The sequence below is a fragment of the Melozone crissalis genome, unplaced genomic scaffold, assembly GCF_028551555.1.
Source record: "Melozone crissalis strain CALT ecotype California unplaced genomic scaffold, PUWL_Pcris_2 ptg000251l_1, whole genome shotgun sequence".
Taxonomy (NCBI): domain Eukaryota; kingdom Metazoa; phylum Chordata; class Aves; order Passeriformes; family Passerellidae; genus Melozone; species Melozone crissalis.
This window is the reverse complement of record NW_026536010.1, coordinates 1375195-1400276: the sequence shown is the minus strand read 5'-3', so window position 1 is coordinate 1400276 and position 25082 is coordinate 1375195. Positions and strand designations below refer to the sequence as shown.

Here is a 25082-nt window from a genome sequence, read left to right as displayed (position 1 = left end):
CCAGCTGTGTCATAAATGAGCACCTGGGATGCTGTGCCTCCCTTCTGGAATGTCACTGTACCTTTTTCTCAGTCTGCTGTGTTTTCAGGGAGAAGTATCCCAGGAGATCCACAAACTGGGCAGCCTTCCTTCCATAGGCTGGGAGCTCTGGCCAGATGGACCACATGAGATCCAGCAGTAGCTCCTGCTGGGACTTGTTGGAGTTCCTGTCGGGTGGATTACAAACAATCAGGGCTCTTGTGCAGAAGGAGAACATAAGCTCCAGTCCACCAAAGTGGGAAACAATCATCTTGCAGAGCTCACAGAGCTAAATCCCACCACCATCCCCTGAACCCATCTGTTTTCCAGCACTCCAAATCAAAAGCAGCTGTCCTGCAACAACTGAACAGAGCTCTGAAGGAGTCCAGCCCCCTAAAGCACTCCTTTCCCCACACAGCTCCCAACTTTTCACAGTGGGAGTCTGGATCTGCCTCAGAAATTCACTTTGCCCACAAACACCTGCTCCTGGCCATGACAGGAGTCAGATTTTGCAGGCAGAAATACAGAGCTCCTTGCAGGTGACAAGTGAGATGGACCATGGGTAAGTCACAACTTCACCTCCAGCCCCAGTAACTGCAACCCACGAGGGCAATTCCAGAGGAACCCAACACCTGCAGGCTCCAGCATCCTTCAGAGAGGGGCTCTGGGCCTGGGGCAGCCCAGGCTCACCTGTAGATGTGCAGGGCCAGGCAGTGGGCCTGCCACCTCACTGAGGAGGAGTTGGATTCCAGCAGGAAGCAGCGCAGGAACTGGATGAGGGTCTCCTTGTCAGCAAACTTGTTCAGCTGGTTCACCAGGGCCGTGCACAGCTGGTCCTCCTGGCTGCCTGAGCCCTCACCTAGGGACACAGGCAAGGCTTTAGGGGGAAGATAAATGCAGCACCTCACAGGCAGGCCACTCTGCTATTTCAAAGAGTCAGGATAATGGGGACAAATTATTAGGTTTCAGGTAACAAGGACGTTTAATATTCCTGTCTTTTTCAAAAATATAACCCAGCACTCCTGACTAACAGGAAAAAACCTGCAGGAAAACTTGCCAGTGAGGACGTGAGAAATGTGCTACACATCCTGATAAAAAGAAAGGACTGACCATGAGGCAATGAAAAGCCTCACAGAGAACCATCTGATGGTGAAAGCCAAAGCGGCTCCTTGAAGGAAAGCCAAGAGAGAATTTATGCCCGTGACTTTTATAGGGAAGCTTAATTGCTTTCCCAGGACTGTGGATATTCATTAAGCAGCAGCCCTGGCTCCAGCAGAGCTTCCAAGGCAGCCAGAGGAAACAAGTCTGAACACAATCACTGCAGAGCACAGCTAACTGGGTGTGCATCCCCAGGACTTGTTTTAATCCTCGTGAGCCTTTCAGCCTCCTACAACCCAGGACAGGCAAGTTAAGTGGAAGCTGCTTCATCACTAGGTTAGGTAACACCATTAGACAACTTCAAAGCCACTCAAGGCAATAAACACAGTGGGTTTGGGATGTTCTCAGCACGTGGCTTCAGCCCAACTCTCAAGACACTCTGCTTCACCTGAGTCCCCTCTGCACATGGGAAAACTGCTCCTCTCCCCTGACTGGCTGTGGGTGCTCTTGCCACGAGCCATGACCCTTTCCCAACAGCAGGATTTATCATCCAGCTCTTTCTGAACAGAGTAAAAAAGGCTGTGAGTGTTGGGGAAGATGAAACAGGAAAGCCTTATAAATATGATTGCCTGACAAAAGAGTTTGAGAATATAGAAACTATAAGCAAAATTGAAATGAAAGCAAGCTTTGAGATCCCTCAGTTACTGAACAACTGGAAAACAACGGCATGGCCAGCTGGAGGTAATCCCCTTTTGATGGAAAAACACCCTCTGCTTGCAGACAGGCCCAAGGGTCAGAGCAGACCCTGCAGCTTGGCAGAAGGGGCCCAAAGAGGAGTTTTTAGGGTTTAAAATGTAACACAGTGTGGTAATGTAATGATTCTTATAGGCTGTATGTAAATGCTGTAGGATTTGTATCTTGTGCTAGATTGGTGAGTGAGAATCAGAATATTCAACACAGAAGATTTATTGTATTGTGATGGGAACCTCGCTCTCTTACCCCTTTTACTCTCTTACCTTTTTTACCCTCTTACACTCTCACCCTCTCTGCCGCTCTCTTCTCAACCCTGCTCTGAGCTGTGTTTGGCAGCTCCCAGCAGGTTCCTGCACTTGGCCCTTTGCAATGAACCCCAAGTTCCAGACCTGGCTGCAGAGATCTCTGCTCTCCATCCATCCCCACCATCCCACCCCTGACACTCCAACATGTGAGGAGCAAACTTGCTCCTTAAACCACAGGCCAGGGCCCAGCTGCCCCTCACCCTCTCGCTCCTTCTCCTTCTCCTCCTTCTTGCTCTTTTTGGTGGAGGATTTGCTCTGCGCCGCCGCCTGCCCCGAGCCTGATGCTGCAGGAGCAGAGCTGGATGAGGTGCTGGAAGCTCCAGAGGAGGAAGCCACAGACAGCACTTTGCTGCCACACAGAGCACAAGACAACAGCTGCAGGAGAACTGGGGACACTCCTTCGTCTACCAAGAAGCTGACTTGGAGCAGGAAATAGAGAACGGCTGTGGAGGAAAGGGGAAAATGTTTGAATCACACAATCATGGAATGTCCTGAGCTGGAAAAGGCCCACAGGGATTGAATCCAACCCAGGTCCTGCACACACACCCCAACAATCCCACCCTGGGCATCCCTGGGAGCATTGTCCAAACGCTCCTGGAGCTCTGGCAGCCTCAGGGCTGTGCCCATTCCCTGGGGAGCCTGGGCAGGGCCAGCACCCTCTGGGGAAGAACCTTTCCCTGATATCCAACCTAACCCTGCCCTGACACTGCTCCATCATGCCACTAAAGCCTGAATTAAAAAAGAAAAGAAAAAAAAAATTAAAAAAAAACCCAGCCCAAACCAAAAGCCTTTGTACACAAGACCCAAACTTCCAGGACTGTCCTGTCCCTGGACCACAGAAGCCTAACACTGGAGTACACCAGGTACAGTGGCACATCCCAAATGACTCCCTGGCACAATGGCAGCACAAGCAAGAGAACACAGATCTCCTGTTCCTCTAAGTTATCCATGACACCACATTTTGCTCTTTAGCCAAGGACCAGATGCAATTAGGGCACTGGGATAATGAGTACTGGAAACAGTTCAGTCCTATCAAAACCCTCATCTGTGCTGAGCTTCCCTATCTGAGCCACCTCCATCCCAACCACGACACCACTGCTCCCCAAACCCTGTGAGACAGAACTCACAGTCATCCTTGATGCAGAATTTCTGCCAGTTCACTGTTCTCTGCGTGGCAATCTCTGCACAAGCCTTCAAATGCTCCATCTGCAGGCACAAAGGGATGGGATGAGAGCGCTCCTGTCACACCAACACCGCCCCGAGGCCTTTCCCTGCTGCTGCCCTTACCAGGGAGATCAGGGTGTCGTACTGCAGGGCAGAGCCTGAGCTGGCTGTCACCACACTGGCCCTGAGGAAGATGCCCTGCTCCTCCAGGAGCTTCTTGATGCCTCTCACGTGCGAGTCCAGCGTGTGCAGGTCCCGCAGCTGCCGGTACTTGTCCTTGGAGCCGCAGATGAACAGCAGCAGCTTGCGCACCTGGCGCCGCACGAACGGCGTCTGCTGGATCATCAGGTACTGCAGGGCACAGTGAGATCACCACCAAAAATGAGAGTTTTCTTCCAAAAGGTAAACAGATAGGAGATGAGTTCACCCAGCTTTAATCCTGTAGTCCCAGGCAGAACAGACACTGCACAGCAGCACTGCACCGCTTGCTGGAAACCATCTCCAACCTCAAATAAACACCCGAGCAAGGCTAATTAAGAAATCCTAACTCATATTTGTGTAAATGTAAGATAACTTGTTATGTAAAGTAGGAAGCAAATTGAGAAGACAAACACCAAATATCTTCCTGATTTCTTTTTTAAGGCCCAAGTACCAACAGCTGAGCATGATGTTACATTATTTTCCATCTCACAGCAGGTTTTCTCTCTAAGCTTTGTGGCAGCAACCACTGAGTTCCAAGAAATAACAGCAACCTCATTTTTCATGTATGTTTTCCTACGGATTCCTGTTCAACAGGAATGCACAAAGCCAACAGTTCACCTTCTTTCAAGGGGATTAAAAATACAAGATGGAGCTGAGATCAGCTCTGCAAAAGCTCATCTCTCCCATGCAAGAAATCATTATTGCAGTTTTCTTGTGGAAATCTGCAGGTGTATCATGTTCTTGCTTACCTCAGACAAAAAGTAGAACCAGGAGTGATCAAAGATGGGCGGGGGGATGCGGGAGTTGGTGTCTGCAATCTTCTTGATCTGGTAGGGCAGGCGCAGCACCATCTCTGTCAGGAGCTGAGTGTAGGCCTCAAAAACATCTGCAGCATGACCCTGGCAGCAAGAGAAATCAATCCCTCAGGCTCTGAGCACACCCAGCGTGGTGCCATGATGAATGACAGGGTGCTTTTGCTGATTTTTCAAGAACAAGGGATTTCTGCCCCTTTGCAGCACAAAGAATGCCCCCAGATGATGAATAAGAACCTGCAAAGGCCTTGAACTGGATGGCAGCTGTGAGGATGCACTAAGCTAGTCTGGAGTGATAATGCAGCTCAACTCAGGAGACATTCTTACATTTAATCAGGCTTTTTGCACTGCACCTGTACCAACACCAAACCATGGCATTATGGCACCACAAGCCTGGGAATTACTGTGGAAATTCCCATCCACCATTCCACTTCCCTGGCACACTAAGTACAGGAATTCTGCCTGCCAAGCACAGGAGTCATGGGCTGGAGCAGCTTCCCTTCAGGATGATTAACAATTCCTCCAGGAACAGCTCCAGAGAACTCCTGGTGAGGAGTGCACCAAGGGATGCAGGGAGAGATGGGAGAGGAGCTGGGCTGCCCAGAGCACTCAGAGCACTCCCAGTTGTAACTCTGTGCCACAAGATGGATTTTGGTTGCTCTTCTAAGGGCAAACTCGTGGTGCAGGGCTGCTTTCCATGCAGCCCTCCCTGAGTGCAGGCCCTGCCCAGCTCCCAGCACAGGGCAGGACTCACCTTCACGTACTGGCGGAGGAAAAAGGGGCTCATGTCAGGGGGAGAGGAGGTGGTGTGAGGCTTCAGCAGCTGGCTGGTGGCCACGGGCTCCTCATCGTTCTGCTGGCTCTTCCAGTACTCCAGCAGGGACTTGAGCACGTGCAGACAGTAATCAACAGCACCAGAGCTCAGCAAGGCAGCTGCTGTGGCACTGGAGATCAGGGAGGAAGCCTGGAACAGAGGGAAGGAGCTGGATCAGGAACACACCTGGAGAGCTGGGGCAGCCCTGAGCACCTGCTGACAGTGTGGGCAAGAGAGCAGGTCTGGATGAAACTTTGCAGGCAGCTTTTAAGTTTGGGGTTTGTTTGAGGTTGGGGGTTTTTTGTTTGGTTTTTTTTTGTGTTTATGAAAAGCAACTCAAATATTTACAGAGACTCTTTTGAACAAGTGCTTAGTAAAGGAAAACAAATAAAATCTCCTCTTAAGTCTAATCTCCCCTCGACACATGTGCCAGAGGCCACTCTGCTGTGGATTAGACGACTAGGGCTTTCTTCCCTTGTTTTTTTCCTCCTTCTTTTTTTTGTTTTTAAGTTGGGATTTCTATTTGTTTATCTGGGATTTGGCCAGCTGGGCGTGAATCCTGGTAGAGAAAGAGTCCCTGTTGCAGCTGCCTCTCACAGGCTCTGCTCCACCCAGGTATTGCTCCACCTGCATTCTGCAAGACGAGGAGCTTTGATTTCTGTGGGAAGCTCAAGTGAGTAACAAAGGCTGGAGAAAAAGCTACTGTAAATAAAACTATTAAAGCAGCCCTGTAAATCCAAACAAACCCCACAGCTCATAAGCTCATTAAAATTTGATGCAGTTCAGACTAAATTTTTTAACCTCTATGCTTTTTTATTAATCTCCTTCCCACCACACATACTGCTTTTTATGCCTTATTACTGTACCTTTTAGCAACAAATATCTAAGGAATCCTCTTAGCGACTTTTACGTTGACACAGCAGCATATTGCTTCCCAATAATCACATTACAAATCCTCTTTAACCCCTTCAGCACTGGTGAGATGCAAGGGAAAAATCTGCCAGACCGTTTTAAGCACCATCATTAATGTGCTGCCCTGAGCTCAGTCTGGAACCATGCACAAAACAAGAGCATCCAATTGTCTTTCCACGGCTGCTTCCCCCAGCCCTAGTTTCAAAACTCTTTTTCCACAAGAGTTCAGTAACACTACAGGTTCCCTATAAATATTTCCAAAGCACTCTCAAGGATGTTTCAGTTTTACGCCTGTTATTTCAGTGAGCAGCTTTGTTTTTGATGAACAAAAGCCCTCCAAGCATATCATGGAATCCCAGAATGGTTTGGGTTGGAAGAGACCTTAGAGTTCAACCCATTCCACCCTCTGCCATGGGCAGGGACACCTTCCACTGTCCCACTTTGCTCCAAGCCCTGTCCAACCTGGCCTTGGACACTGCCAGGAATCCAGGGCCAGCCACAGCTTCTCTGAGCACCCTGTGCCAGGGCCTCCACATCCTCACAGGGAAGAATTTCTTCCCAATATCTGATCTAAATTTCCCCTCTTTCAGGGAAAATTTAGATCAGATATTGGGAAAATTCTTTCCCCCTTGTCCTGTCACTCCAGCTCCTGATGAAAAGTCCCTCTTTGGCTTTCCTGTAGCCCCTTCAGACCCTGGAAGGTGTTGTGGGGTCTCTCACAACCTTCTCCTCTCCAGGCTGAACATTCCCAACTCTCCCAGCCTGTCTCCATAGGGGAGGTGCTCCAGTCCCCTCTGTGGCCTCCTCTGCCCTTGCTCCAACAATTCCATGAGTTGGAATTGTGTGTGAGTGCTTCATGTGTGATCTCGTGAGAGCTGAGTAAAGGGGGAGAAAATCATCCCCTGACAAAGCAAATTGGAGAATGTACCTCACAAATGGAAGTCTTGGATCCTGACTTGGTCCTGGACATGAAGACACTGAGCAGCCTCATCACCACCAGGTGCACCTCATTCACAGGGGAGCGCTCGTTCTTCTTGGACACATCCTGCAGGCAAAGACACATCCTGCTGCTCAATCCAGAGCTGAGCAGTGCCCAAGCCTCTCAAGTTCAGTGCTCTGATCCTCAGGAAGCATTTCTAATTTAAGCTCAAGCAGTAAGACTGAAAAAGCAGCACAAATGCCTCAACAGGAGGGTAGGCAGTGGCCTGGCTGCCAGAGAACAGTCCCACACAAATGAAAAGCTACATATGCCAATCACGCATTTACTGATCATGGCTCTTCTCAGAGTTTAATTCCAGCAAAACAAATTTTCATGCTCACTTGTGGATGTCAGACCCAGGAAACAGTGGGAGTTCCACTCATGTTATTTTCCACCTTATGTGAAAGGAGGCAAGAGGAATGAACTGCCTGACCACATGCACTCAGCAATGTTTCTGTGACTCCCAAGCATTTAATTCCTCCAAAGAAAGAAACCCTGCCTAGAAGGAGCAAATTGAGAGTATGAGCCCACACTGCACTTTACCTTTTTGTCCATGCCCAGCTCTGCAATCAGCTGGGACAGAAGGTTATCCAAAGCTCCCTTGTCTTTCTCATCCTCCCCATCCAGGTCTGTTGTGAGCATCAGAATAACCTGGGAAGAGCAGTCAGAGAATTATTAGAGGGCAGGTTCCACAATATCAAGATAACTATTTATCTTTCAGGAAACAGCACTGATTTTATCTTGATTTTATGTGTTCTTTCCCAAATCCAGCCTGTGCCTCACATCCTAATATGAACATTCAGCATAAACCCACAAGACCTTCCCAAGCACAGTGGAGCTCAAGGATTGGAGCCCTCAGGCTCCTCAGTCAGCTGTAAAGTCACACTGAGAAAGGGCACAAGTCCAAAAAACCTGTGGTAAGGAATGCTGTGCAACAGATGGACTCACACTGTGACTGGGCAGGAAGGAGAAAAGCACATGCAAACAGAAATCAGTGATTGAACTGTTTGATTTGGGCTAAACTCTGAGCCCTCCTCACTCACCTGCATGTAAGGGATGGCCCGGACCCCCCCCACGTTCCTCAGCTGGGGCAGGTTCTGCAGCAGCCTCTCCAGCAGCATCAGCCTGACCATGTGCAGCCTGGGGATTCAGTGATCAGCAATCAGACCCAGCCCACAACACCCCACACCCAGCAGGGTCCCCAGGAGAGCACTGCAACCTGCCCCACAAACCCTAAGCCATCAAATCCTCACAGGGGAGAGAAGCCAAAGATGCAGAGCACCTCTGACAATGGAGCCACACTGCCCAGGCCTGGCCACCTGGGATTGCAACTGCATGGGAACATTCTGCAAATCAGCTCCACACTGCTCTGGAGAAGGGACTGAGCACCTGCTCCCACACAATGAAAAGTGCCCATGTTCCCAAAGGACACTTGCATATGCTTTTGTCCTAACAGTGAATTTGTCCTAACAGTGGGGCTCCCAAGACTTCAGTGATTCCATGTTAACTAGACTCAGGCAGCATTTTTTCATCACTTCCTAGAGGCAGCAGTTTTGTGGCACACACAGTGGATGTGTTTATCACACCACATGATGATTGCACAGAGGGTGCACTGCCCAGGCTCCCCAGGAAATGGGCACAGCCCTGAGGCTTGCCAGAGCCCCAGGACTGTTTGGACTGGATGCCATTTGTGGGTCCCTTCCACCTCAGGACACTCCATGATTTTGCAATGGCAGTTTGCTCTAGGCTGTGTTTCTGACCTCCCACTCTTACCCAGCAGTCACAAATCCCACTCCCACACTGCAGCCCCCCTCCTTTGCAACCATCCCGAGAGCACAGAGCTGCTCTTCCTCAAGAGGAAACAAAGTCTCTTGCCTGTTGCTGGTGTGGACGTCCCCCTCTGCCTCCCCTTCCCCCTCGGAGCCCTCTCCCTCCTGCTGGCCCGTGGTGGTGCTGATGGCTCCCGTGCTGGAGCTGACGCTGCCCGGCCCCGCCGCGTGGCCCTCGGCCGCCGTGTCCCCGTAGGCGCTGCTCCGGCCGGACACTGGGGAGAGAGGGGAACAGGGAAACACAAAACCTCAGTGATTCAACAGGGAAACACACACAGCCTCAGTAATTCAACAGAGAAACACACACAGAGCCTCAGTAATTCAACAGGGAAACACACACAGCCTCAGTAATTCAACAGGGAAACACACACAACCTCAGCAACCCGACAGGGAAACACACACAGCACCTCAGTGATTCAACAGGGAAACACACACAGAACCTCAGTAATTCAACAGGGAAACACACACAGAACCTCAGTAATTCAACAGGGAAACACACACAGCCTCAGCAACTCAACAGGGAAACAAAATCTCAACAACTCAACAGGGAAACACACACAACCTCAGCAACTCAGCAAGCACCCTGCCTCCTTCATATCCACCAGCACAGCTGAGCTGCACTTTGGAATGAATTGTGGTTCAAAGGAGATGCTGGCTTTGGTTCTCTTCTGAAAGCCACAGAGAGGCTGAAGGTGCTTTTGTAGAAATCTTTTCTTTGACACCCTCATCTTTGTGGCCCAAACTGAACTGGTCCCACAGCAGTAATTCAAACTCAGTCAGACAATGCTTGGATGGGCAGGGCAGACAATCAGACAATTTTTTAAATAAGAGTCTGTGATTATTTTACCTGGGTATCAGTCCCAAACTAAAAAGAGAGTAATTAATGCTATCTCATTCAAACTTAACCAGCAGCATGGTGAATTGTCTCAGTTTGCTCTAGGCATTCTCTGGGGAGACCTTGCTGTGGCCTCCCATACCTTACAGAGTACTGGGTACCTATGGTACTTATGAAAAGCAGGGAGAGGGACTTGTTATATGGGGAGAGACTGACAGGACCAGGGCAGTGGCTTTAAGCTGAACAAGGGCAGCATTAGATGGGATATAAGGAAGAAATTCTTTACTCAGAGGGTGATGAAGCCCTGGCACAGGTTGTCCAGAGAAGCTGTGGCTGCCCCTGGATCCCTGGAAGTGTCCAAGGCCAGGTTGGACAGGGCTTGGAGCAAGCTGGGGTCGTGGAAGGTGTCCCTGCCTTGGGGTCAGTACAGGATGATCTTTAAGGTCCTTTCCCACCCAAACCATTCTGGGATTCAATGATTCTGTTATTACAGCCCAGCAAAATCTGCTGCAGATTCCACACTTCCAGAGAACCATGAAAAGCAGACAACATTCCATCTGTGGGCACTGGGGCAAAACCCACGAAATGACAGATGGCAGCAGCCACTGGGAACTGAGATTCTCTGTGTGCCAGGGATCACCCACACACAAACATGGTGGGCAAGGCTGTGGCAGCAGGGAGGGAGCAGGGGCTGCAGCAGGGCAGGAACAGAGGGTGCAGTGGGGGAGTTGCAGACATCTTTCCATGAAAAATCCTTTCCTTAGCATTTTTCCTCCTGAGAAGCTCAGAGGCCTCAGGAGCAAAATGTAAACAATGGTTATCTGCTGCTGTGGAATGCAACAGGTGCATCTGTGATTGGTCTCATAGAGTTGTTTCTAATTAATGGCCAGTCACAGTCAGCTGGCTCAGGCTCTCTGTCTCAGACACAAACCTTTGTTATCATTCCTTTCTATTCTTAGCTTAGCCAGTCTTCTGACAAAACCCTTTCTTCTATTCTTTTAGTATAGTTTTAATGTAATATATATCATAAAATAATAAATCAAGCCTTCTGAAACATGGAGTCAGATGCTCGTCTCTTCCCTCATCCAAGAACCCCTGTGAACACGGTCACACAGGTGCAGCAGGGCTGCAGTAGGGAAGGAGCAGGGGATGCAGCAGGGGATGCAGCAGAGAGGGAGCAGGGGGTGCCAGAGGGGTTGCAGAAGGGGTGCAGTAGAGAAGGAGCAGGGGATGCAGCAGGAAGGGGATGCAGCAGGGAGGGAGCAGGGGTGCAGCAAGGGGTGCAGCATGGCTACAGGAGGGGGTGCAGCAGGGAAGGAGCAGAGGGTGCAGGATGGGGTGCAGCATAGCTATGGCAGGGGTGCAGCAGGGGCTGCAGGATGGGCTGCAGCAGGGAATGCAGCAGGAAGGGTGCAGCAGGGGGTGCAGCAGGGCTACAGCAGGGGGTGCAGCAGGGAATGCAGCAGGAAGGGTTCAGCAGGAAGGGTGCAGCAGGAAGGCTGCAGCAGGGCTACAGCAGGGAATGCAGCAGGGGGTGCAGCAGGGAATGCAGCAGGAAGGGTGCAGCAGGGAGGGAGCAGGGAATGCAGCAGGAAGGGTGCAGCAGGGGCTGCAGCAGGGAAGGAGCAGGAGGTGCAGCAGAGAGGGAGTACGAGGTGCAGCAGGGGGTGCAGCAGGAAGGGTGCAGCAGGGGGTGCAGCAGGAAGGCTGCAGCAGGAAGGCTGCAGCAGGGGGTGCAGCAGGGGGTGCAGCAGGGGGTGCAGCAGGGAATGCAGCAGGAAGGCTGCAGCAGGGAATGCAGCAGGAAGGCTGCAGCAGGGCTCACTCACCGCTGTGCTCCCCGGCCACCGAGTCCACGGCGCTGCCGCCGCTCTCGGAGCCCACGCTGCCGCCGTGCTCCGCGGGCGATGTCCGCAGCGTGGAGCCGTCCGTGGCCGCCGTGCTGCCCTCGTCGTCGGAGGCTGGAGCTAAGAGAATAAAGAGAGCTGTTACAAGTAAAAACACTGCCTGGGAACAACTGCAAACGACGCTCTCGCTACCAGGGAAAGGCTGCAGGGATTGGGTTTGGGGGTTGGGGATGGCTACAAAGGGAAAGGGAGCTTGGGGTGGCCAGCAGGACAGTTAAAGCAGTGCAGGGGAGATATCCCAAGAGGAAAGCTTCTCTATCAAACACACAGGCATGCACAGTTACTTAAAAAACAATGTCTGGTTGTTTATAAATGCAAGGGAAATACAGCACGTGCTTTGTTTTGTCTGCTTTAGTTTAAAGAGAGGAAATAACTTCCTCAGAAGTCTACAGTGAAAGTCAATCAAAGCAGGAAAAAGCTGTAAGTACACTCTCAAATATACAACAAGCCAGTAGTAATAACTGGCTCTTCCAAACCAATTTTAAGGCATTACTTAGGTGAGAATGTGAAAAAGAAGCTGCCTTGCAGTGAACAGTTACCTGATGCTGTTGTGTCCGAGAGAGTTCCAGCGTCCAGAGAGGAGGAGCTGGGAGCTTGGCCCGACAGCCCCAAGCTCTGCAGCCCAAGGGCACTGCTGCTGCTCCCTGCAAGCAGAGAACAACTTAGGGGCATGTTTCTCTGAGAGAATAAGTTAACTCTGGCATTTTCTGTACATTTCATAGTTCTGCTATCTTTGGTTCACTGGTGATGACACCAACAGCTTTGCCTCATTTCTTTCCCAGTTTCCATCCCCTTTTTGCCTCCCAACAGTGCCCACATCTGACCTTGCTGATCTTGTTGCAGGCTCAGGGCAATAGCCAACTCCACCATTGTCTCATCATCTGCATCTGGAGGGATATCCAGCATCGGAGGGAATCCCTCTGCCCCAGCCAGGAGAGCCTCCAGAGGAGAAGGATTCCCATTATTCACGTTCTCAGAAGTCTCCAGAACCATGGATTCAGACTATGGAGAGGAAACACAGTGAAAGCTTTCCCCAGACCATCATCATCACTAAGGGAGCACTACAGGGTTCATCAGACCTAAATTAAGTCTTGGCACACTTGAAAGGCTCCAAGGAGAAGCTCAGGACTCACCACCATCTCAAAGTCCCCGTGATCCACCTCGCTCTGCTCCTGGCTCTCCTGTCGGATGTGCTCTCCATTTGCTATCCCAGAGCTCTGCAGCTTGTCTTCTGCATCGTCGTCATCATCATCATCCTTATCTCCTGAGTGGCAAAGCACAAGTTCATAAATGCACAGCTCCTCACCCCATCCCAAACCAGGCTGCTAATGCTGGGAAAAAACCCAAACTACCCTCAGTTACCAAGAGACTCCTGACACCTACAATTTGCTTCAATACTGAAAAACCTCTCTTGGATAGAGCTCTGATAATTTTGATGTGCATACATCTTTGACTGATTTATTAGAACCTGAAAACATGCAGAGAAATACTAACTCTAGATTACTACTCTCTAGATAAAATGATCAGATTTTCCTGTCATTGAAAGGGGAATATATCAGAGAGATTTCCTTTTGGGATTCACAAATATCAACAAAAAGGTGAGAGTTTATTAAACAAAAGGGGTTTAGGGGGCAAGGGAGAGCAAAAGAAAGGAAAAAGGCTGATTTTAGTCTTTTTTAGTCTCTGTTTCTCAAGACCACTTTATTTTCCTGTCCTTTCTGAGCAGTCAAAAGGCCCTGCTGGTTTAAGCAGGGAGCCCTGGCGTACCCATGGGGGTGTTGCTGCGGGGGGACGAGGGCAGGGTCACGTGGCGCCGCTTGTTCCGGGGTCTCAGCACCCTGATCAAAGCTTGCTTGCAGGAAAAGCTCACTGCTGGGTCCTGCAGGGTGAACAGTTCAGCATTACACTCCTTAAAGTCCAAGTCGTTTTTCACAGCATTTGGAAAAATGGCTAAAAATCCACTTGTGACTCCTGTAAGTCATGGTTCACGTAGGACACAAGTCACCTCCCACTAAGCAACACTTTACAATTACTTGTAATTACAACACTTGTAATTCCACATGCAGCACATGGCAAACATTACTAGAACACAAGGAGAGGGAGAATTCTCCTTCATTCACTTCTGGCTGGGTGTTTCTGGCTGTATTTTGTGTCTGTACCATGTATTCGCATTCTGCCCACATTTAATTTTTTTCCCCACTATAGAATCATAGAAACATTTAGGTTGAAAAAGACCTCTGAGATCAAGCCCAGCCATAAACACAACACTGCCAATGCCCCTAACCCATGTCCCCAAGTGCCACATCTACACTTTTAAATCCCTCCAGGGGTGGGGACTCAACCACTGCTCTGGGCAGCCTGTGGCAGGCTGGAACACCCCTTCCACAAAGAAATGTTTCCAGATGCCCAACCTAAACCTCCCCTGGTGCAACTGGAGGCTGAGGCAGAGAAGAACAAGGTGACATACTGGGCAAAGTAACATCTGCATGTAGATCTTGGATGCAGTATGGATGCAGTCCAGCTCACACGTGCAGTATCCGTGGATAATATCCACCAAAGCATTGACTGTGGCTTCAACATGAGTGAGACCTAGCAGGAATAAAAGCAGGACTGAAATCAGCTCTCTCTGTATTTCAGCACAGAGTGAGGCACTGCAGGAAGCATCTTTTGTTTGCAGACGTCAAGGCACAATGTTAACAGCACAAATTCATTGATTTTCAATCCAGACTGAGCCAGTCTTGTCTGTCTGATGGAATATTGTGAACTCCATACACCAGCACCACTGAATATCCTCTACACCACCCACAAAGACAATGTGGGTAAATCAATCATCAGTCCCTTCTTCCTGGCACAATACACGTGTCCCTGAACAAAAGCTTTGAAGCAGAATCTGCACATCACAGAGCCCTCAGGGCAGCAGCAGCATTGAAAAGTCATGTTCTCTGCTTACAAACTTAAAACAGGCCCCTTCAGAAGCCACAGGCTTGCCAACAGCAAAGGAAGAGCTCTCCCACCTGGCAGGCAGGCAGGGGCCAGGAAGGCGTTTTTGGGTTTTGATGCATGGAGCTTCCAGAAGTGGTTCACCAGCTGGGTAATGAAGGTGCAGCCCTCTCCTTCCACGTGTTTCTGGGCCTCCTGCCCTTCTTCACTCTCTGCACAGATTAAAAAACACCTCTCAGAAATGTGCAGGGGAAAACCTTAATGAGGGTAACACCAAGTTTATTTGAAATGGCTTTTTCCAGAGGCTTTGATGTTCTCATCAGCAGGATATCACACACCTACCAAATGTGTCAAATACAGTCTCTGCCACTGTGAACCCAACATCCCAGCACAGCTCCAATTACCACAACAGAAACTTAGAGAAAATTACAGGCTTATCTACCTGTTTCCAGCTGTGGCAGCTTTGATTCTGTGTAGTGGACCAGATTGTTGGGTCTCATGATAGCAATGGAGCGAGCAGTGATGACCAGCCTCTGGAACACCTCAGGGTCGAGGTCCTTCCCTTCTTTGGTTGAGGAGGTCAAATACTGAATGGCTTTGCTTAGCAGTGCTTGATCCTGTACAGTGAGAGATAACACAGGCAAAGAAAAACGACTGATTGCAGCACTGAAAGCAGCTGAAGCACAACCACAGGACAGATCCTGGGGAAATCCAGCACTCCTCATCTAAGGAAGGGCAACCAATGCTAAAAGGTGACAGAATCACACAACCCTGGTGCAGGGCAGGCAGCAGGAGATAAAGGGAGATGAGACAGGAGGATTGTTCTGCATGGAGGAAGGGCTCTCCAGGGCTCTGCTGCACCTCAGCCATGACCTGGCAGGTTCCATGCCCTGGGCAGTACCTTGTGGTTGTGGTAGGCTGAACGGCTGGTGTGCAGGCTGGCCAGCAGGCTCTTGGTCTGCTGCTGCACGCTGGAAGGGGCTGGCATGGACAGCAGCACTGTAGCCAGTTCCTGAGCTGCAATCTTATTCTTCTCCTAAGAACAGACAAACCCCATTATTCAGTATATTTACCATCACCCAGTGTACCTACAGCCCCCTTCCCTCAATACCCTTTTGATAGCCTCCCTCCATTTACTATTGACATTTAGGGAACACTTCACATGTCTCCACAAGAAAAGTCCCTTTGAGATTTATGGGCTCCCACCCTGCTGTTTCTGCAAACGAGGTCACTCCCGCAGCACAAAAAGCCCACCAGCGCTAAATGCAAATGCCAATTGTCATTCTAAACTAGTTTCAAACGCTTTTGGCTAAGACAACTTTCAGATCAGTGCTCTGAGCAAAAGGGATGCGGCTCTGCTCCTATCAGGCCCCCGGGGCTGCAGGAGGCACTGCTGAGCTGGCCCCTCCTCCCCCGGCTCCAAAGCTCAGCAATGGATTCAGAAAGTTACTTGCCTTCTCGTTGACTGGTCCCACAGCAAAGCAGCTTTCCAGCGCTTCTAAAGAACTCACAACTAGCCTGGAGGGAGAGAGGAAAGCAGGCTTGAGTACAGCAACCCTTCTCTCTCCTTAGCACTTTGCTTTATGCGGGCTACAGTCATGAGTAGCTCAGAGACAGCTAACGAATGCCAAGTACAAAATCAAAGCATGATAAAACCTGCCACAGGCACCATGCATATCATTTCATTGTGTTACAGACCAGAGTTAAACCTGGCTCACGCTCACAGACAAACTTAGGACTGCTTTAATAATCCACAGCTGAAAGACAGGGGCTTTTCTCTCCCAAAGAGGATAAAACATTTCCTTACGCAGCCTGCAGCAGGGATAACTTGGATTGTCTTGACAGTCCCAATTCACCATGGCCCCCAGACGTACAGATGACTGCAGATCAAGGCTGGCTATGACACATGGGAAAAAGCGGAACCGACTTTGCTCAGGGAGCAACGTTCTACTCGCTTGCTATTTTCACACAGGTTGCTCTTTCCAATTTGGAGTTTCAGCACAAAATATTCCAGAGGAGAATTAACTCAGAGCACTGGGTGTGACCCCCAAGCGAGGGATGCTGAGGTTTCAAGCAGGCTGGGAAAACACTTGTCCCCAGGGAAAACCTCATTTACAAGTGGCAGCAAAGTCCCTGCAGCAGCACTCCATGCCCCCAGGTGGAACTACCTGAAATGCCATCTGACACACCAGAAGGAGCAGGAAGATACAGGAAAAAGCAGGGAAAAGAGAGCATTAAGGGGAAAAATAGCAGTGTAGGATTGGAAGGCAGAAGGAACAATTGTCTGGTCTGGTGGTGATAAATAACATCCCCCTCCCCACAGGCACCCTCACAAAGCTTGGAGGGAACAGAAGTGGGATAAGAAGGCACAAGGAAGGAACAAAGCAGAGAGGAGTCTGTCAAATAAGCAACAGTTATGCTGTGTACAGCAAAAATCTGCAAACCACCTCAGCTTTACATTTGCTAAACCATCTGCCATGCAATGACCAGAATGTAAAGAAGCAAATGTCACTTGGAAAACAAAAAAAAACCCCCAGTCACCAAAAGCCACACCATGTGCTCTGTCTCTGACACACACTCACTCGTGCAGAGAAAAGGATGCCATACTAACCGGTCCAGGGTGGTTAGGGACTCAGTGTCAGAACTTTGGGGGAGCAAAGAAAAAGGAAAAAAAAAAAAAATGTGTAAAGCTCACAGAAAAACTCCCTAGAACACATTCTAAGCAAAAGGCAAATTAAATGGGGAAATCAGGAAGCCGGGGGAGCGTCAGTCTAAGCAGGGTCTCTACCTGGGCAGCACACACTGGTCTGGAGCAAAACAAAGACACAGATGAGCCAGGGCACCTCACACAGAGAAGCCAAGCACCACTTAAAGCACCACCCAGGCTTAAATTGGAGTGCAGACACCACATTTGGATAGGAAAGCTGCCTCCTGCCTGCCATCAGCTGTTCCTACTCCAGAGGCCCTTCAGAAGGTAACACCAAATAGGAAGAATATTTTTTTTTGTATCTGAATTTTTAGAATATAATCCCACTGCTCTGAAAAACCAGAGAGCATGTCTGTGCTGAGAGGGACATCTTGTGGGGATGTCACAGCAGAGGAGGGAAGGAGAGGGAAATAAACACAGGGAAAAATCCCATGAACTACTAAAATATTAAAGGATGGCTGAACAGGTCCTTCAACTGGGCCTAAGTGGCACTTCAAGCCCTGAGTCTCTACCAGAGAATTTCAGTCAGACAAACTTAACCAGCACTTCCTCACAGCTGAGCAGTGATTGTTTCCTCTGAAATGCTCATTTTTCAGCAGTACCAGTTCCTCTTTGAGCTGTTTCCCTCCTGTCCTTGCTGTTTTCATAACCCTTATGATACAGACTGTATGAGTTCAAAGGAAAACACAGCATGGACATCAGAAAGAACACTAGTTCTGTTTATTCTCTACATTTATGTCCAGGTCACCCTTGGGGTTTGGTTCTCAGCAGGGATATGGGGAAAACCCAAAACCTTCCCCAGCACAAGAGCTCAGCCTGAGGGACGTGGGCTACAAGGCAAGTTGTGGGAGCCACAAGCCTAAAGCAGGGTCACACTCACAGCCCTCCTCAAAACTGAGCTCAGCTTCAGAGAGGCCTGACCTTTGTGAGCTCCAGAGACCAAAAAAGGGCCAAGTTGAAATGAGAGTATGTCCCAGGGCAGCAGGAATTGCTTTGAGCTCATCAACACTGCTGAAACATGAACTAGGCAGCACAAGCAAGCACACAGATCTACCCAGCTACTGCACCAGATCAACCAAGAGCCACCACAAACCCTCCTACCAAGATAATCAACCCCTGTTTGCAGCTGTTGCTGTGGAAGGCAGTGAGAACAACTCACAAATTCCCTCCAGTTCTCCAAGTCAGGAAAAGCACACAAGTGCACCCAAGTGCCCACCACAACAACAACAACAAGATCCCATTTCCAAGGAGAAATAAGGGAAAGAGTGTGGAAATACCTCTCCAGCACAGTCCCACTGGCAGCAGCAGGGGCAGCTGACTCGGTGTCCCCAGTGCCATTGCCCTGGTTGAGGTTTGGGGGACACACGTTGCTCACGGAAGCAGATGGGAAATCCTCAGGGGGCTCGTCAGGCCAGCCAAACTGCTCCTTGGTTTTGCCATAGATTTTGATAGAATCCATCATGGTGACTCCAGCAGGATCCACAGAAGCTCCAACTGTAGTGATGAGAGACATTTCTTAAAAACTGAGAGAACTGTTGCTTTGGGATACAAACCAGCCTCGTTTCACAGGACCAGGACAGCAATTACACTGTCATTAATACACAGCCACTGACAGTTGTCACAGACACATTTCATGAAAAATCCTTTCCTTAGGATTTTTCCTTCTGAGAAGCTGAGAGGCCTCAAGAACAAAATGTAAGCAATGGTTATCTGCTGCTGTGGAATGCAACAGGTGCAACTGGGATTGGTCTCATGTGATTGTTTCTAATTAATGGCCAATCACAGTCAGCTGGCTCGGACTCTTTGTCTGAGACACAAACCTTTGTTATCATTCCTTCTTTTTCTATTCTTAGCCAGTCTTCTGATGAAATCCTTTCTTCTATTCTTTTAGTATAGTTTTAATATAATATATATAATAAAATATATATTCTATTTTAACAATATTAATATTTTAATAACTATATATTAATATAATTATATATTATATATGTTATATTAATAATTTAATAATTTTAATGAAGCCTTCTGAGAAATGGAGTCAGATCCTTGTCTCTTCCCTCATCCTCAGACCCCTGTGAACACCATCACAGACAGTGCCATCTCCTTTGCAAGGCCACTTTCCTTCTCTCACCTCAGCAAAAATCATTGAGCTGAACTACAGAACGCTCACTCACAGCAGCACAAAACTGGGCCATAAATAAAGTTACCAAATGCTCAGGGCTCCCCCCTCAGACAGTTTTCACAGTCAGGACAAACGAATGGATTGTGGCAGCTCCCAGCTGTGAGGTGCAGCAGCTCCATCCCACCCAAAGCAGCCCCCAGCTGCTCAGAGCAAGCAGGGCAGCCAGCCTTACTGAAGATGGTGAGCTTCTTGTCAGCCTGCAGGGCCTCCTCGCGGGTGAAGGGGAAGTCGAACCAGCGGGCACGGGTCATGTTGAGCTGCATGGTGCGGCCGAAGATCTCCAGGTAGGAGGGCGCTCGCTCGATGGCCTGCGTGCCGATCTGGATGCGCATGCCCGTCATCACCATCGTGCTGTTGTTGTTGGTCACCTCGATGGTGAAACCCCCGGGCTGCAGAGAACAAAGCACAGCTCAAAAACTGCCTCTGAAGCCAAAGACACTGTACAGAGGTGACTCCACTATTTACTCAATTACAGAATCACTAGGTTGGAAGAGACCTTCAAGATCTCTTTCAGATCATCAAGTCAAACCCATGCCTTAAACACCTTAACTAAACCCTGGCACCCAGTGCCACATCCAGACTTTTTTTCAACACATCCAGAGATGGTGACTCCACCACCTCACCAGGCAGACCATTCCAATATTTTATCACTCTTTCTGTGAAAAACTTCTTCCTAATATCCGACCTATATTTCCCCAACACAGCTTGAGGCTGTGTCCTCTGCTTCTGTCAGTGCTGCCTGGAGAAAGAGACTGACATCCACCTGACTACAACCACCTTTCAGGGAGCTGTAGAGAGTGATAAGGTCTCCTTATCCTGAGTCTCCTTTTCTCCAGGCTGAGCACCCCCAGCTCCCTCAGTTGTTCCTCAGGGGTTTGTGTTCCAAGCCCCTCTCCAGCCTCGTTGCCTCCTCTGGATGTGTCTCAACATCCTTCCCAAACTGAGGGGACAGAACTGGACACAGCACTCCAGGTGTGCCCTCACCAGTGCCAAGTAGAGGGGCAGAATGAGCTCCCTGCTCCTGCTGGCCACACCAATCCTGATCCAGGCCAGGAGCCACTGGCCTTCTTGGCCACCAGGGCACACTGCTGGCCCATGTTCAGTCTGTTGTCACCCAACACCCCCAGGTACAGCACTTGTGCGGGGTCACTTGAACAAAGCAGACTCCTTAAGGCAAGGCATGGTGACAACATGAACAGTAATGTCACCAGAAGCCCAAGAGAGTCCCAAGACTGCCCCACTCACCTTCGTGTTGGCCACGTACATGCCCGTGGAGTTGAGGCGGTGCTTGATCTGCTGGGCATTGTACACCTGCAGCAGGTCATTGCCCCCGAACTCCACGTCTGTCAGCTGCTGGTTGTGCTCAAAGAAGTCAATGGGGAAATTCACCTGGCTGGATGTGCGAGTTGCTGGAAGGGGAAAGAGATCTTTATGACAAAAGATGTTTTGAACAGGCAAAGTTGTGGTAAAAAACCTGCAGAAACAACTTGCCTCCTCTGGAAAGTATTTCTGTATGCATCTGTTGGATTTTTCACTACTCAAACTTATGAAGAAGAAGGTGAAAAAGAAGGGCTAGTCTCTGTCTTAAAACTTCTATCTTGTTTTATATATATTACTGAATTTTAAAACTTGAAACTCTAAATTTTCTACTATACGAATAACACACTTTTACTTAAACTATGCACTAATAATCTTAATTTTATTATTTAATTTTGGAAGCTTACTCTATGATTTCAGGTCAAATGTAGTGTTCTCTTGAGGGTCAGTGACTATCAGTGCAGAAAGCCTAAAATTCTCGGTAACCAGGGTTCCAACATCCATCTATGGAAACATTTTATCCACTTAGCCAGTATCTATGTAATAGTCAGAATGAGTGTTGTAAGTATTTAGATGATGTAGATCAATCTTTACATCTCCATTAGTGCCCTGGATTGCAAGATAAGTGTGTATTCTATTTGCCATCTGTTAGAGGTGGAACAGTTCTGTTCATGGGGCAGTTTTCTTTATCTCTCCCACAGCCAATCCTCCCTCCAGGAAATATCTTCTGTTCATGGCCACTGAGTGTCCCTGCATGGCTGATCCAATTCCACCATCCCATGGGGAGATGCTCCACCCAGGGGAGGAGTCAAGCATTCCTTCCTGGATATAATCTGAGATTTTGGGACACCAGAGCAGACTTTTCTCACTGCTTTCCCAGAGGAGCAGCCTTTTCCCACTGGATTCCCAGAGGAAGACCAGGCCCATCTAATCTTCAGAGGAACCAGGTCCATCTAATCTAATCACTGAATCTTCAGAGGAAAACTCCACCCTTCTACAGGATCCATGCTCCAACAGAACAACAGCTGGCACTGCAGGAGGGCTGAGCCACCATGGAATGGGACTGCTGCCAACAGCCTGACCCGTGGGGTGTCAAGGCCTATTCTGACTCGTCAGTGGTGGTTTGTATTACTGTATTGTTTATTTTATTATTTTCTTCCCTAATAAAGAACTGCTATTCCTGCTCCCAAATCTTTGCCTGAGAGCAAATTTAATTATTTGCTTAATTTCAAAATTATAACAATTCAGATGGGGAGGGTTCACATTTTCCATTTCAGGGGAGGCTCCTGCCTTCCTCAGCACACATCTGTCTTTTCAAACCAAGACAGATTTTGGTGCCTTGATCCTGTTCTATTACCAGGAGATAACTGCCACACCTCTAACAGATGGCAGACAGAGCACACACTTATCCTGCAGTCCAGGACAGTGAGTGACAAAGGTGAGGTGATGTGAGGAGCCCTTACTGATGGCGGCCGCCTTGCGCTTGCGCACGGGTTTCATGATGCTGATGACGCTGCTGGGCTGCAGGGAGGGCTGCAGCCAGTAGGACGTGTTCTCCACGTTGGCCATGTAGATCCTCAGGCTGCCATCCTCACACAGCAGGATCATGGTGGTCCTCTGCTGCTCGTTGCAGGCCGTGTGACGGATGGCCACCATGTCCTGGATCTGCAAGGCAAGGCAAGGGAAGGGCTTGGCAACTCTCGCTTGGAGGAACAAACTCTTTGTATTAGAAAAGCTGCCAAGACTGGAGATCTGGTTGACAAGAACAAGAAACCAAATTTTAAGAGTCAAAAACACAGGGAACCCTGACTAACCTTTGCTTTGGCTGGCAAGGTCTTGATCTCCTGGATGAGGAAGGTGTCTGGCTTCACCATCACCACCAGTGGGACACCCGTGGTCTGCTGGACACAGCACACCAGGCCAGGGTGGTTCATCACCTCAGACCACTGACACAGGGCTGGAGAAGTCTTACTGCCACCATTGGAACTGTGAGAGACAAAGGGCACTCATTTTAGGAGCAGCACAAGGAAAACCACACAAATTTCATTGTGCTCAAATCAGTTAAAGCTTTGTTCTGAGCAGGGGTTCAAGCACTGCATCAATGAACAGTGTCTGGTTTACAGGTGAGCAACCTGAAACAGTCGCCACAGTGGGCAGAAACCACAAGCACCCAGTCCTCAGCACTGATCCCTACCCTGCAAACTCAAGGAAAAACTGGCTTAATGTTGCATTTTATGCTCCAAATCAAGGAGGCAATTTATAAATGGCTTTCAGCAATGTTTTTATCTGAATGGATGAACAGTTTCCTGTTTCAACACACCCAGCAGCAATAAGCAAAGATCAGTGCAGGAGAGTAAGTGTCTGCTCACTGGAAAAAGTGGAAACAGAGCTGCAAAAAGACTAAGCCAAACTCAACTGGAGTTCAGGAGCTCTTGGAACCTGACCTCCTTCAGAGTCCACTCGTGACAATGGCTTTGTGCCAGGCCAGTGAAGAGTCTGTGGCCTGAGTGCCCAGCACTGTGTAGCAGAACACACAATAGAACTGTCTTTTTCTTGCCACATTCATAGAGTAAGAGATTGGTTTCCCTCAAGGGAGTCTGAAAATCAGCCTTAACATGCACAATGCACAAGGTCCACTGCAGCAGTGGTGCTGAAAGGAAACAAAGGCTCCCTCCTCGGCCGCCCGGGTGAGGGCGGATAATCCCATCGGTTCCAGCGGCTGCACCTCGGGCAGCTCACTCTGGGCAGCTCCACTGCTCTGCAGACACCTTTCTGCTCTGAAATCCTGCTGGCAGGACAAAATGCATGCGTGGCCCACTGCTGAAACAGCCAGCTTTGGTTTCTAATCATCCTGCAACTGGGATATCATGGAATTCCTGACCCACAAGGATCATCCAAGTCCATTAGGACACAAGGACCATGAAAAGTAGCAAGAAATCATCAGCCAACAGGGAATTTTCACCACACAGTTTGGCCATTCAGAGCTGGGATGTTTAATAATAAGCAATATTTATTATAAAAAGAAAGCAATAAAAATGCAGGGAGTGTCTCCCAGGATCCTCACCTCTTGATGTTAATTGGAAAGAGGCGCTGCACTTCCAGGCTGGCCCGGCTGATGGTGGCTGCGAAGGATTTGCCTTGGCAGTAGCTGAAGAACAACATCTGCAGCACGTGGGAGTAATAGACTGACACCCCCCCTCCTGCCACCTGGCCATTGCTGTCCTGGGGGATGCAGAGAAATGCCAACATTTAACACAAACACAAATATCCCCACACACTCTGTCAGGCTTTTACATTTGCGATGGAATTACTCCCAAAGCCGCCCCTCCTCCCCAGCAGTGAGAGAACAGAGCCCTAAATGACAATTTTCTAAGCTGAACTCCTGGGTGAACTCATCCATCAGACACTTCAAAGGCTCTGGGAGGGGATGCTGAGCCTGCACACCCGGAGGCTGTAGGTAACACCCTGAGCTCCCGCAGCTGTGAGCCTCAGCTCTGTGTCACAGTGTCACATGGAGCATCCCCTGGATGCCCAGCTCATAAAAGACCTTCCTGAGAGCCTCCTTCTCATCTATTCCTGTTTTGAAGCAGGCTAGGGTAAAAACACTGGAGAGATTTTAAAGGTCATCCTCAAGAGAAGAAACAAAGGCTGACTGCAGCTCTCCAGCCCCAGCCATGGTGATTTATCCCTTCTGCTCCTGCATCTTTGGAGTGCCTTGCTCTGAGAACAGCACTGCTCTGAAGCCATCTCCCTGCTGAGAAATCCTGCTGGGCATGACTTCAGAGCCAGCCATGGAAAACATGCTCCATTTTCTAGATGAAAGGATCAAGGGGTTTAATTTTCACCCCCACCTCCTTTTACTGTAAGGATATTTCTCTCTTTAGAGGAATGAGAAAGCTCCTTGATCTAGATCAGGGGGCTTAAAAGGAGAAGGAAAAAAAGAAGGAAACTTCTGCCTCCAAATGGAAGATGCAAAAAAAGAGAGAAAGGGAAGTCACCAGCACCTTCAGGTCCTCATGGTTGACTTCAAGCACATTGGTGACATAGAAGGGCCCATGCTGGGCACTGCTGGCCTCCTCCATGAGCTGTGTGTAGATGTAGCCAGCAGAGGACATGATCACAATGATGTTCTTCCCCTCCTCGTTGAACAGGAACGTGACATCCCTGATTTTGGAACTCGGCAGGAGGAAGTAGAAAGTTGGACTCAAGGCGTCTACTGAGAGGTCGTAAATCTGTGGGAAGAACCAAGGAAATAATTAACCACAATGATTATCAAGGCAGTAATTAACTGCTATGATACAAAACACTG

General features: G+C 49.2%; 1 protein-coding gene across 1 annotated transcript in view; it reads right to left on the bottom strand.

Annotated features, from left to right (window-relative positions):
- Positions 1 to 25082, bottom strand: part of UBR4 (ubiquitin protein ligase E3 component n-recognin 4) — a 95904-nt gene that overhangs the window by 40898 nt on the left and 29924 nt on the right. The window contains exons 43-71 of the mRNA XM_054294488.1: positions 24778 to 25005; positions 23838 to 23995; positions 22588 to 22759; positions 22237 to 22438; positions 20702 to 20865; positions 19629 to 19845; positions 18552 to 18768; positions 17179 to 17211; positions 16022 to 16085; positions 15469 to 15603; positions 15010 to 15184; positions 14642 to 14779; positions 14095 to 14216; positions 13395 to 13506; positions 12761 to 12891; positions 12452 to 12629; positions 12167 to 12271; positions 11550 to 11705; positions 8932 to 9100; positions 8100 to 8196; positions 7600 to 7707; positions 7006 to 7122; positions 5106 to 5315; positions 4289 to 4438; positions 3462 to 3689; positions 3302 to 3380; positions 2375 to 2617; positions 709 to 877; positions 62 to 206 (exon numbers count right to left, since the gene is read on the bottom strand). Of these exons, the coding sequence (XP_054150463.1) occupies positions 62 to 206; positions 709 to 877; positions 2375 to 2617; positions 3302 to 3380; positions 3462 to 3689; positions 4289 to 4438; positions 5106 to 5315; positions 7006 to 7122; positions 7600 to 7707; positions 8100 to 8196; positions 8932 to 9100; positions 11550 to 11705; positions 12167 to 12271; positions 12452 to 12629; positions 12761 to 12891; positions 13395 to 13506; positions 14095 to 14216; positions 14642 to 14779; positions 15010 to 15184; positions 15469 to 15603; positions 16022 to 16085; positions 17179 to 17211; positions 18552 to 18768; positions 19629 to 19845; positions 20702 to 20865; positions 22237 to 22438; positions 22588 to 22759; positions 23838 to 23995; positions 24778 to 25005 (4422 nt within the window). The remainder of the gene's footprint in view (positions 1 to 61; positions 207 to 708; positions 878 to 2374; positions 2618 to 3301; positions 3381 to 3461; positions 3690 to 4288; positions 4439 to 5105; positions 5316 to 7005; positions 7123 to 7599; positions 7708 to 8099; positions 8197 to 8931; positions 9101 to 11549; positions 11706 to 12166; positions 12272 to 12451; positions 12630 to 12760; positions 12892 to 13394; positions 13507 to 14094; positions 14217 to 14641; positions 14780 to 15009; positions 15185 to 15468; positions 15604 to 16021; positions 16086 to 17178; positions 17212 to 18551; positions 18769 to 19628; positions 19846 to 20701; positions 20866 to 22236; positions 22439 to 22587; positions 22760 to 23837; positions 23996 to 24777; positions 25006 to 25082) is intronic.